Source organism: Mixophyes fleayi, chromosome 2, assembly GCF_038048845.1.
Source record: "Mixophyes fleayi isolate aMixFle1 chromosome 2, aMixFle1.hap1, whole genome shotgun sequence".
Classification (NCBI taxonomy): domain Eukaryota; kingdom Metazoa; phylum Chordata; class Amphibia; order Anura; family Limnodynastidae; genus Mixophyes; species Mixophyes fleayi.
Genome location: NC_134403.1, coordinates 30121164 through 30133671, shown reverse-complemented (window position 1 = coordinate 30133671; position 12508 = coordinate 30121164). Strand labels below are relative to the sequence as shown.

The following is a 12508-nucleotide window of genomic DNA, read 5'->3' as shown; positions in this document are numbered from 1 at the left end:
TAGCGACCGTTTTTAGTTAATGCAGCGCGAAAACTCGTGCAATTCACGTTAGTCATTGTGTTTGCGAGTTTTTAGGGGAGTGAAGGGGAGTTTTAACGCGGTTATGTATAACACAAAAAAAAAAAGGTGTTGCATACATTTTCATACATTAGATTGCATTACACATTGATAATATCTACATTACAGTACTTTCTTTAGCATATTTTGTTATTGAACTATTTTTTTACTATAGAATCATCTATAACATGTCAAAACACATTAGTGCAAACATATTTGTACCAACAACATACATAAATATATTTAATTAGTGATTTTTATTTCATTATTTTCTCACAAGAAAATCAAATTTTACATGTTAGGCACTAGTGCTACACATAGTTTATCTTTTTTTTTCTTCTCATTATTATATGATTTCAAATAGTTTTCAGAGGCTTTTTATTTTTATGAAACCCCAAAGAGGTGCGAGATAAAACAGGATATTTGTCTGTTTAGTGCGCCGCGTTAAAAAACAATTAAATAGCTTTTAACACGGCTGCCTCTCGCACAACCTATACTTTCAATAGACCTTCTACTGGAGCGCGAGAGGACCGTTTCATGAAAACAAAGTAGCGTTGAAAATGGAATTGAATCGCGGGTAAAGTTAACCCGCTTGAAAATGATTAAAAAACAGCGTTAAAATGACTTAACGCGGTATTAAAAAAAAAACTTGCCGTCAATTAAATACCCCCCTACATTTGCAAATCTGAATGGCTCTAACTGTTTTCCATGCCTTGGGAATAGGACCAGATGTCATAATAGTATACTAAGGATGCAATAGGATTAGCAATGACTGAGGTGTAGGATCTTTTGAGTGAGACTCATCAGTCCCACATTGGTCGTTTAGTTTGATTGTTATAAACACATGCTAAACCTCCTCTTCAAAATAATAATGTGATTACACTTTGATGGGGAGAGGTGTTGTACGAGAGTGCTCAAGCAGGTCTTCTGAATTCTGGCAATAGCAGTGTTGTCAGACTGCAGTGTGTTATTCTTATTGTTCCTAGTTGTTTCTGATAGCAAGAGGGCTCAAATAAATTATTAACGACCTTACAGAATGTTGCAGGATTTAAAGTACTTTGATGACAATTGTCAGAGTAAAATTGTGTCTGGTATCCAGTAGATTCTAGACCAGAGATAGTTGTATCTTCAAAGAAATGTTCAATCCTAAATTGTTTGATTGTTCTTTTGTACAGAACTTTAGGATTTTTGTTTTAAAAAGTTTGCTATTATGTACATTCATGGTCAAAAGTTTTGAGAATGACAAGTATTTGTTTTCACAAAGTTTGCTGCCTCAGTGTTTTTAGACCTTTTTGTCAGATGTTGCTATGGTATACTGAAGTAAAATTACAAGCATTTCATAAATGTCAAAGGCTTTTATTGACAATTACATAAAGTTCATGCAAAGAGTCAATATTTGCAGTATTGACCCTTCTTTTTGAAGACCTTTGCAATTCGCCCTGGCATGCTGTCAATCAACTTCTGGGCCACATACTGACTGATGGCCGCCCGTTCTTGTCTAATCAATGCTTGGAGTCTGTCAGAATTTGTGGGTTTTTGTTTGTCCACTCTCCTCTTGAGGATTGACCACAAGTTCTCAATGAGATTAAGGTCTGGGGAGTGTGCTAGCCATGGACCCAAAATGTCGATGTTTTGATTCCTGAGCCACTTAGTTATCACTTTTGCCTTATGGCAAGGTGCTCCATCATGCTGGAAAAGGCATTGTTCATCACCAAACTGTTCTTGGATTGTTGGGAGAAGTTGCTCTTTTAGGATGTTTTAGTGCCATTCTTTATTCATGGCTGTGTTCTTAGGCAAAATTGTGAGTGAGCCCACTCCCTTGGCTGAGAAGCAACCCCACACATCGACGGTCTCAGAATGCTTTACTGTTGGCATGACACAGGACTGATGGTAGCACTCACCTTTCCTTCTCCGGACAGGCGTTTTTCCTGATGCCCCAAGCAATCTGAAATGGGATTCATTAGAGAAAATGACTTTAGCCCAGTCCTCAGCAGTCCAATTCCTGTACCTTTTGCAGAATATCAGTCTTTTCCTGATGTTTTTCCTGGAGAGAAGTGGCTTTTTTGCTGGCATTCTTGACACCGGGACATCTTCCAAAAGTCTTCACCTCACTGTGTGTGCAGTTGCACTCACACCTGCCCGCTGCCATTCCTTAGCAAGCTCTGCACTGGTGGTGATCCCGCAGCTGAATCAACTTTAGGAGATGGCCCTGGCGCTTACTGGACGTTGTTGGGCGCCCTGAAGCCTTCTTCACATCTATTGAACCTCTCTCCTTGAAGTTTTGTTTTTTTTTAAAGATTTTATTTTTGCAAGGGCCAACCAAAAGTAACATTCTGTACAGCACTGTGTTATAAACACCTGAAGAATACAAATGTATTAAAACATACAGCGTCTTGTTAGAAAAGAGTATTAGTAAGGATGTTGACCCGATTTTTCAAGGAAAGCAACAATTTTAGAAAAAGAAGTAAGACTGAGAAGAGTAAAGAGGGGAGGGGGTGGCGTGGCAGACCGCCTAAGAGTAAGAGAGAGGAAAGAGTGTAGTAGAATATGGGAGAAGAAAGAGAAGAGATGGGAAGGATGGAATAGGGAAGGAAAGAAAGGATCCAGATGGAGTGATGCTATAGAATCATATGAAAAAAGGGGTTTGGATTTGGAAGTATGAGGTCCACGGCGCCCAAACCTTAGTGAATGAATTAGAGGTATTACGGATTATGCATGTCATGTATTCCATTTGATAAACGTACCAAATCCTGCCAATGATCGTCTGTAGGGTTGGAACATTGGGCTGTTTCTAACCCGTAGCAATTTGGCATAGGGCAGCAGAGATTACGTGGCAAAACATTTTCATTTGATGTTTGGTGGCTGATGGAATCTCGAGAGGGAGAAGGAAAAACCTGGGAGAAAACCGGATGTCAAGCTGTAGTAGCTGTGAGGCAAAGTCCCTAAGTTCCGTCCAAAATGGGGCAAGTCTAGGACACTGCCACCAGATATGGAGAAAGGACCCTTCTGCGCCACAACCTCTCCAACATGTGCTAGATGAATCTTGGAAGATTTTTTTGTAGCTTGGTTGGAACCAAATACCTCTCTTTGAAATTTTTGATGATCAGATAAATGGTTGATTATTTAGGTGCAATCTTGCTAGCAGCAATTTCCTTGCCTGTGAAGCCCTTTTTGTGCAAAATAATATTTGTGTCTTTCTCAAAACTTTTGTCCATGACTGTACACAATATACCATCGGGTAGAATATAAGAACTATGCGTTTGGCCAGGGCATGGTAATAGGATCCAGTCTATGAGTGAATAATTGCAGGGATTGGTCTTTGTTGGTTAGGGAATTATTTGGTTTAGATTTAGAGATTTATATTGGGCACAGAATTCCATTTTGATTCAGTCCATTCAGATTAACCTCCTAAAAAAACAAAAGCTAACTTTTTTATTGAGACAATGCTACCAAGAAAATGTACCATATTAGTTAGTGACCCGAGAGCGAGTTTAGGGGGTCGGTAGATGCCAGCAATAATGATGGAATTAGAGAAAATTTGTTTTTGAGTGTCAAGTTCTGTATTTAAAAATCAAATAAATGTATTATAAATTATAATGTGTTTTTGCTGTGTATTCTGGATATTAGAAATCATCCTAAAATTCCATATTTTCCAACCTTGTGCTTTCACATGTTCATGGAGCTCCTCAATGACTGAATATTCTTATCATATTCAGTAAAGGATACAATATACCATGTATAGACTACAGTAGGGGATACATCATCCTTTTATATGATTATAAAAATACATGTACACATATAAAATGTATCATATATCCTGGCTTTCTATTGAGCTGTGTCGAAGAGGGAAGAAGAAATAAGGAAATTCTAAAAATAAAAATGTGAGCTTCCCCTTTAAATTCAGCTAACAGTGAACAATGTTACTCAATGTTCAATTTAATGCCTAAACAATGGATTCCGATTTACCCTAAGTGCACCTGCAAGGCAGAGCAGGGATAAATTGTGTATTTATTCAAATGCGTAAGCTCCCTTCAGCTGTCTGATTGTTTTGAAGTAGTGAAGCGAATGTAGCAAAAGCTAATTTCTAGAAGTTATTAAATAAGACAACACTCAAGGTTTGTTGGAGGGGGATGGGAATGGGAGAGGATCACCAAACCTTTAAAGCTTAAAGGATCACCAACCCTTAAAACTAAAATTTCAAGATATTAACCAGGAAAGGAAAATATATTGTTCATTACTAACCTGACATTCCACTGCAGCTCGTTTAAAAAGTACAGTCTTATCTTCCCCACGCCTCTATGAAGCACCGCCCACATTTTTAAGGATGGTGCCCTGATGTAATCTGATACAGGTCAAAAAGCTGAAACTGCAGTCAGTTAATGTCCGTAACTCTGCATGTGTGTACGAATTCACCAGTCCAGAAGCAAGTGTGCTAATCTTTATCTGATGCGTTAAAGAAACATTCCCCTAGTGTAGCAATCTGCAGCCTCATGATAGACAGCATACATGACATTATTAGCTATCTAGTTATTTCACATGTATTATTCAGCTCAGTAATACACCGTTTTTCATTTATGTAAATGTCAGATAGTCTCTTTACCTGCTCTGTATATGAATATTTTAATTACATTATGAGGTGAAAGAGTCAGTATTTTTCCCAAATGTATTTTTATTTTATTTAAATGCTAGGTTTTAAGGATGATAGTTTAATAGATGGATTTTTAGTTGTTATAGAAAGACAATCTCAGTAAGGATGTGTGGAGACCAGGGGCTAGATTTACTAAGCTGCGGGTTTGAAAAAGTGGGGATGTTGCGTATAGCAACCAATCAGATTCTAGCTTTCATTTATTTAGTACCTTCTACAAAATGACAGCTAGAATCTGATTGGTTGCTATAGGCAACATCCCAACTTTTTCAAACCCGCAGCTTAGTAAATCTAGCCCCAGGTGTTGTTTTCATGTATGGTACGTAGCAGTTTGATGTGACCTTGGCTTTGCATTCCGAGCCCATACTCTTGTCTTTCATTTGTTGTGCACTCGTAGATAAAATGCCACATTCAAGGTCACCTATAGTTTGCCATGACTCCAGCGTGTGATAACTGCTTGGCCTTGTGTGCGGGATCCGTGGTAACTTTCTCCAGTTTGATTCTAGACATGGTGACAATTAATTTTGGGAAACTTGACAGCAGGCAGAGCTCCGAGGTAGCGATGCTGAGAGTGGAGGATCTGGTGAAGCAGTATTTCCAGACAGCAGAGAAGGTAAATGTGTAAATTGATGATAAATATTATAACTGGTAATAAAAACAAACAAACCAAGATTAAATTAAATATTTCTTATTATCTTTTATTATTATAATTATCTTTTATTATTATTATAATTATCTTTTATTGATAAGGTGCCACAAGGGTTCCGCAGCTCCTTACATTGGGGATTAGAACATACAACAAAATGACATAAGTATAAAAGTGAAAAATGGCAACAAACTTTACCTAATTAAGACCTTGTTTTTGTTTTCGTTTAAACGTCAAACGCCTATGTCTGCATTTAAGCGCCGCTTTTTACATTCAAGTTTATAGCAAATCTGCCTTTGAGAAGTGAATCTGGACACTCCATAGGAAATGGGAACTAATGTGCCTGGTTCTGTGAGTTTCAAAAAGTTAGTTTTTGTCTAGCAGGATGACACATTCTGGAGAACTTAAAAAAGTTGAGACCATACACTCCACTCTGTTTCAATAGTTATACGTTCCATATTGGAACTTCATTAATTGAATTTTATGTGTCTTCATGTACAGTAATTAAATTTATGGTACACAGGTGACTAGCGGAAAACATGATGTCTGAAACTTGTAGTAAGTTGCTCGGAGGGAAAGGATACAGTATGTGCACTATTATAAATGAACACCTCTTTTCCTGATTTTTAGCTTTCACTTTAAAATGAGACACTTGCTGTTTATTAGCATCTATTGGCATACTTCTCTCCTCCTGCTGCTCTTTTCGGTTTCTTCTACCTGATCCCTCCCTCTCTTTTCCTCCTTTGAGGTACACTCTATCCGCCTATAGCACCCAGTCCACATTCGTGTTGCTGTTATCTACCGTCCTCCTGGTCCTGTCTCTCAATTCCTTGATCACTTTGCTATCTGGCTCCCTCACTTTCTCTCCTCTGACCTTCCCCCCCTCATGTTAGGGGACTTTAATATCCATATAGACAATCCCTCAGACACTGCTGCCTCCAAACTTCTCTCCCTCTCCTCCTCCCTTGGTCTCTCTCAATGGACCTCCTCTCCCTCCCAACGCAGTGGTCACTCCTTTGATCTGGTATTTTCACACCTCGGTACTGTCTCCAACCTCATTAATTCACCTTTTTCTCTCTCGGACCACCATCTCCTCTTTTAGCATCTCTCCACCCCTCTCACCGTCCCCATCCACCAAGGTCACATTCTCCTCCTCCCTGAGCTCGCTCCTCTCCCCCATCACAACTATTTATTGCCCCGATGAAGCTGTCTCCTTTTACAGTCACACGCTTACCACTGCACTCGACTCTGCTGCCCCGGCTGTCACCATCAAGCTTCGTTGCTTCCCACCTCAATCGCGGCACTCAAAACTTACTGCTATCTTCAAAAATGCTCCCGCAGTGCAGAACGGCTCTGGAGTATGTCACGCACTCATGTTGACTTCCTTCGCTTCAAGTTCATGCTTGTGTCTTATAGTTCGGCCCTATCGCTCTCTAAACAAACCTTCTTTAAGGCTCTCATTTCTTCCCAATCCTCCAACCCCGTCTGCTTTTTGCCACCTTCAACTCCCTCCTCTCCCCTCCCCCTCTCCCACTTCCCCCCACGCTCTCTGCTGTCGACTTTGCTACCCACTTCACCTCCAAGATTGAGTCAATACGTCATGACATCTCCCAGCAGTCCCTTCTTACCCCACCCTTTCCTCCCCTCCCTGCCCACTCTGTCCCCCCACCCTCATCTGCGACTGCTATCTCCTTTCTCCCCTCCCCACTTGCTAGCTCACCCTCCTTCTCTTCCTTCTCTCCGGTTTCTGCAAATGAAGTCCATACCATTCTCTCTTTCTCACCCCCCCTCCACTTGCCCACAGGACCCAATCCTCTCCCACCTCCTCTGCTCCCTCTCTCTTGAAGCCTGCTCCCACCTTGCCCACCTCCTAACCGATCCCTCTCCTCTGGAATTTTTCCCTCCTCTTTTAAACATGCTCTTGTCTCCCCCATACTCAAGAAACCATCATTTTATCCCGCCTTTCTCTTTAATTACCGCCTAATTTCGCTTCTTCTTTTTGCCTCCAAACTCCTTGAACGGGTTGTCTACAACCGTCTCATCTCCTTTCTCTCTTCTCATTCACTCCTTGACCCACTCCAATCCGGTTTTCGCCCCTCCACTCCACCGAAACTACCCTCACTAAGTTCACTAATCACCTTCTCGCTAAATCCAAAAGAGACTACTCCCTTCTTATCCTTCTTGATCTCTGCTGCCTTCGATACCGTTGACCATACACTCCTTTTGCAAACTCTCAAGTCTATAGGCCTCTGTAATACTGTCCTCTCCTGGTTTTCCTCTTACCTCACCAACTGCTCCTTCTCAGTCTCTACACATTACTCTTCATCCCCCCCTCTTCCCTAACTTTTTGGTGTTTCCCAAGGTTCCGTTCTTGGCCCCCTGCTTTTCTCCCTCTACACCTCCTCCCTTGGTGTTCTCCTCCGCTCCTTTGGCCTCCAGTACCACCTCTATGCTGATGATACCCAAATTTATTTTTCATCCCCTGACCTCTCTCCTTCCCTTCTGTCTCGTGTCTCCTGCTGTCTCGGCAATCTCATCTTGGATGTCCCAACGCTTCCTTGAACTCAATATTTCCAAGACTGAACTTATTGTCTTCCCCCTTTCAGGACTCTCCCACCCTCCCTTCCCTTCTCTATTTCTGTAAATGGCACTACCCTTGTTTCTGTCCCTCAAGTCTGATGCCTTGGGGTCATCCTTGATTCCTCCCTCTCCTTCAAACCTCACATTCTGTCCCTCTCAAAATCTTGCTACTTCCACCTTCGGAATATATCCAAGATACGCCCCTTTCTCACTACAGATGCCACGAAAACCATTGTTCACTCGCTTGTAATCTCTCGCCTTGACTACTGTAACCTCCTTCTCTCTGACCTACCTGATTCTGACCTTGACTCTCTTAAGTCTATCCTCAGTGCTACTGCCCGCCTCATTTCTCTCCCATTTCTACCATCACTTTCATTTATTGTCCCAGAAATAATTTGATTTGCATTATCATGTTACCTGTTTGTGTGTGTGTGTGTATATTTATATTTTTTTGTTCTTCAGATTTTGTTCTTTATGTGTCATGGGTCACTGTTTTCTGTATATGTCATGTACGGCGCTGCGGACCCTTATGAATTAAAGATAATAATAATAATCTAGATGGAAATAGAAAAAGGAATGTCTTCAAATATGAATTCTACACCTTTCCTGCTTTGCCGCTTCAATATTTTGTCCTGTTAAATAAAATGCTGTTTTTGTGGATTTGGTAAAAAAAATAAATAAAAAAAAAATGCTTCTATTTGTAGACCTATTGTGCTGTGGGTTTGTCCCAAAAAACATTTGAATGTCATATATGCAATGCTTCATACAAACTCTTATCTCATTTTTAAAATATTGTACCCCTGTTATCCTCTATCCTATCTTTTCTGTTTCTCTGGCCATCTTTCCTTCAACCCGACTCATTATATTACTGCCATGCATACATCAGTATACATACTCCCGTCTATGAAAACTGTCTAAACTCACAATATCTTCTGCGGTATGCAACAAATGGGTTATAATGGCCAGTGTAAAGAGAAGGGAGTAAAGATTATGTTTGCATTATATTAAACTGGATGTCCTAAAACGAAGATCTCCCAGCTATGCTAGGGTTTAACTGGCAAACTACTGCAAGCATTTACCCCAGAGAGAAAGCTTTACATAGGATTTGCTGTCTGAATCATTATTAGACCTAGCTTAAGGCCGAACCACTCTCTTTGCCGACGTTTCCTCTGTGATGGATAGATGTCATCTTCTGCTTTATTCAGCTAGCTGTCGAGGTAAATAACCTGTTTGGAGTTGTTAAAATAAATCTATAGACTGAAAGGATAATTTTGTAGAGATGCAGTAAAGTGACAGCACCATACATAAATAATAGTAAACTTGCTTTATAAACTACAAAGTCCTTGCAGCCTATTTATTCAGGGCTACTGATCTTGTAAAGTACTGGAGTGCTTTTTGTGTAAGCAGCTTTATAGTAGTCTTATTGTCGTGGAAACGGTAGCTGAATAAACAAACACGATTTACTTGATGGCATCTAAGGGAAATAATTGGTTTATTTGAACGTTGTCAATTGGACATATTGGTATTTTTCTTGTTGAATAAATCTGTATATCTGGAAGATGCTTCTAGGAAACTGTATGCACAAGTCTGTAAGCGTTTTATTTCATGACGAGTAATGCCGTATTAATGTAGTAAACCAGAGTATTAATGTAGTAAACCGGAGTGGTGGGGGATAAACTGCGCTTCCGTTCCATGTCATATGTATAACACAGCCTAGTGTGGGAATACTAAGTGTAAGGGGTGGGTCCCTTCCCCTAATGGTGATATACTAACATACAAGGCCATCAACAAAATTGCAAACATACAAGCGTTCTCTGAAAACCCACCTCTTCAGGCAAGCTTATGATATTCCTCAACCAGCATCTTAATCTCCCTAGATTACCCTATTACCACCCTCTACACAGCTAACACAAAGCAACAACCCTCTGACCAACATTGGTACACACACAGCCCACTCAATACTTTTACCTTTGCATTCTAGCTGGTCCAGTGTGCAATATGATGTAGCACATGCCCTTGTGTTTCAAACTCCCATTGTGCCATAGATTGTAAGCTTGCGAGCAAAGTTCTCTTACCTCTCTGTCTGTATGTATTACCCAGTATTGTCTTATTAATGTTTGTTCCCAATTGTAAAGCGCTACGGAATTTTGCTGGTGCTATATAAATAAATGTTGATAATGATGTTGATAGTAAAGAAGCAGTATTCCCTGGTGTAAAGGATGTGCAATGGGTGCAAACATTTATTCAAACAGAAGAATAATAAAACATATATAGCATAAGTGGTCCAGACCAAAAGGTCAGTATACATAAATATGCAATAAAGTAATATTCAGACTGACCGAATTCCAATATTAGTCCAACAAGTTCAATACTCAACATATACATCCTCTCCGGAGGTAAAGGGAAATAAATAGAAGTCCAACATCTCAATAAAATATGGCAAGTTCAGTAAGGATAGGTTTCCAATGTTTAAGCCCAGAGTCAGGTTACAGTAAATCAATAAGGATTAAAGCATACCGTAGGTGAGAACCATCACTCGTTGAACAGCCTTGATACTGTAATGAGGAAGGATGGGGTCAGATGTTGTCCCTAGCGATGCTGCATCAGGGTAAAGAGATACAACAGCCCTGTGTGGAAGTAATTGGCACCAGTTTGTCTCTTAGTGATACGAAGTGTACCGGTCACCACTGCTAGCGTTCTTCCTCCTCAAAAATAATGATATAGCGATAAACCAAATAAACAGGCCTCCGCTTGAAAGGTAGATCTCCAAGGCAGTCAAAGTAACGTCCTTAATCGTCCTCTTATTACCTATCCAGAGTAACAGGTGACTGATGTTCGGGTGGTGCGTCCGCGCGCATATGCAGCGGTGTTGGTGGTTTCTGCCCGTACAGGAGTCCATTGTTAGCAGCTCCACAGAGACAAATAGATGCATGATGGGCAGTGACTCGCAGGCTTAGTAGTAGGTCTCTGATGTAGCATGTAGCAAATGTCAGTGGGTGTACTATGCGTTTCGTCCAGACTGGGCTTCCTCGGATGGATGTGTTACAAAACGTAAAGCATGAGACCCTCTATATTTATGCCAAGTGTTATCTGGCAAATTGATTTACTGTAACCGGACTCTGGGCTTAAACATTGGAAACCTATCCTTACTGAACTTGCCATACTTTATTGAGATGTTGGACTTCTATTTTTCTCTTTCATCCAGTCTGGGGGACACTGCTTACCATGGGGTTGTGGAGGGGAGCACGGGGAGTTGGCACCTAGCTAGATAGCCAGAGGCTCTCACTGACAGGGAGAGAAGAATGGGGTGCCTGAATAGCGAGTGACAAGCGGTATAGAGCGCCGGTTATCGGAGATTACAAACGCCGGTGGCCATCTTGGATCCGCGGAGGAGACGAGCAGAAGAAGGGGGCCATACCAAGATCCCCCCTCATACATAGGAGGGGGCATCGGGTGCTTACCGCTGCGGAGACCTCAACTTCTGAGGTCTCCACTTCTCTGCCACATACCAATTTTATTTTTTATACAAGACTAACGAAACAGCTGCAGAGACAGCATTATCAGAAGGGGGGGAGCTAAGACATAGAGCTCCCCCGCCTTCCAGAGAGAGATGGTTTAGCCCGGTCTTCTGGCGCCAAGGAGAAGCCCGGGAAGAGAACACAGATCTGAGGGAGCAGGCACCAGGACACTGCTGTTGGACTTCTCCCCTGTTGGGCCTATGGGCTAAGTATCTGAATTATTTAAACACATATTACTGTACTACAAAGTGGGCTAGTGGGGATTATATTGTATTTCTCCTACTTGCCTAAATATTATATTGTGTTTAAAAAAATTACAAGTTCAACATTTATGACAAGATTAGTTGATTACTTGTTTTTTCCTACTATTCTCTCTACACCCTTTCTCTCTACAGCTAAATCTAACAATTTAAGTCTGTGTGATTGGTGTGCCTTCCTTTATAAAAATGACAGATAAAGGAAAGGGCTCTATAGCAAAATATTTCACTTGTTCAAGATGTAATGTTAAATTACCTTGTGGGCAGAAAGACCCGTTGGCGCTCTGCTCTGTCTGCGAAGCAGGGCCCCCCCCTGTGCTAACCCAACATATTTCAGCCTCCCTTACACAGTCGGTTTCCTCTTTCGCACAGATGGTTTTGCAATCCAATCAGTTGCTATCTAGTGTGGCAGCCTCCATGGTTAATAATGCTAGTACTCCTGTGGGCCTCCCGGCTACCTCAGGTTCTATTGGAACGTCTATACAGGACCTTCCTCATTGATTACGGACCAGGCCCCTGTTCCCACAGAACCAGCATGGTCCGCAGCATTTATTAAGGGTTTGGATAAACTAAACCAGTTACTTGAATCCCCAAACAGGGAAGGAGATGTCCCGCCTGCTAAAAGGAAGTGGCCTAGATCCACTAATACCCTTATGTTCCTTTCAGACTCTGAGGGGTTTTCAGAAGAGGAGGGGGAAATAAATTCTGATCCTGACCAGGTTCAACCTTTGGAACAGGAAGAAAACATTAAAAGCCAATTTATTGATGATTTGGTTTTACGGTAAGACAAGCGTTGGACCTCCCA

The 12508-nt window shown here is 41.2% G+C and overlaps 1 protein-coding gene across 3 annotated transcripts in view; it reads left to right on the top strand.

Annotated features, from left to right (window-relative positions):
* MRE11 (MRE11 double strand break repair nuclease) overlaps positions 1 to 12508 on the top strand; it is a 187855-nt gene that overhangs the window by 82713 nt on the left and 92634 nt on the right. For all 3 annotated transcript variants that reach the window (XM_075198742.1, XM_075198743.1, XM_075198744.1), the window contains exon 12: positions 5209 to 5315. In XM_075198742.1, the coding sequence (XP_075054843.1) occupies positions 5209 to 5315 (107 nt within the window). The remainder of the gene's footprint in view (positions 1 to 5208; positions 5316 to 12508) is intronic.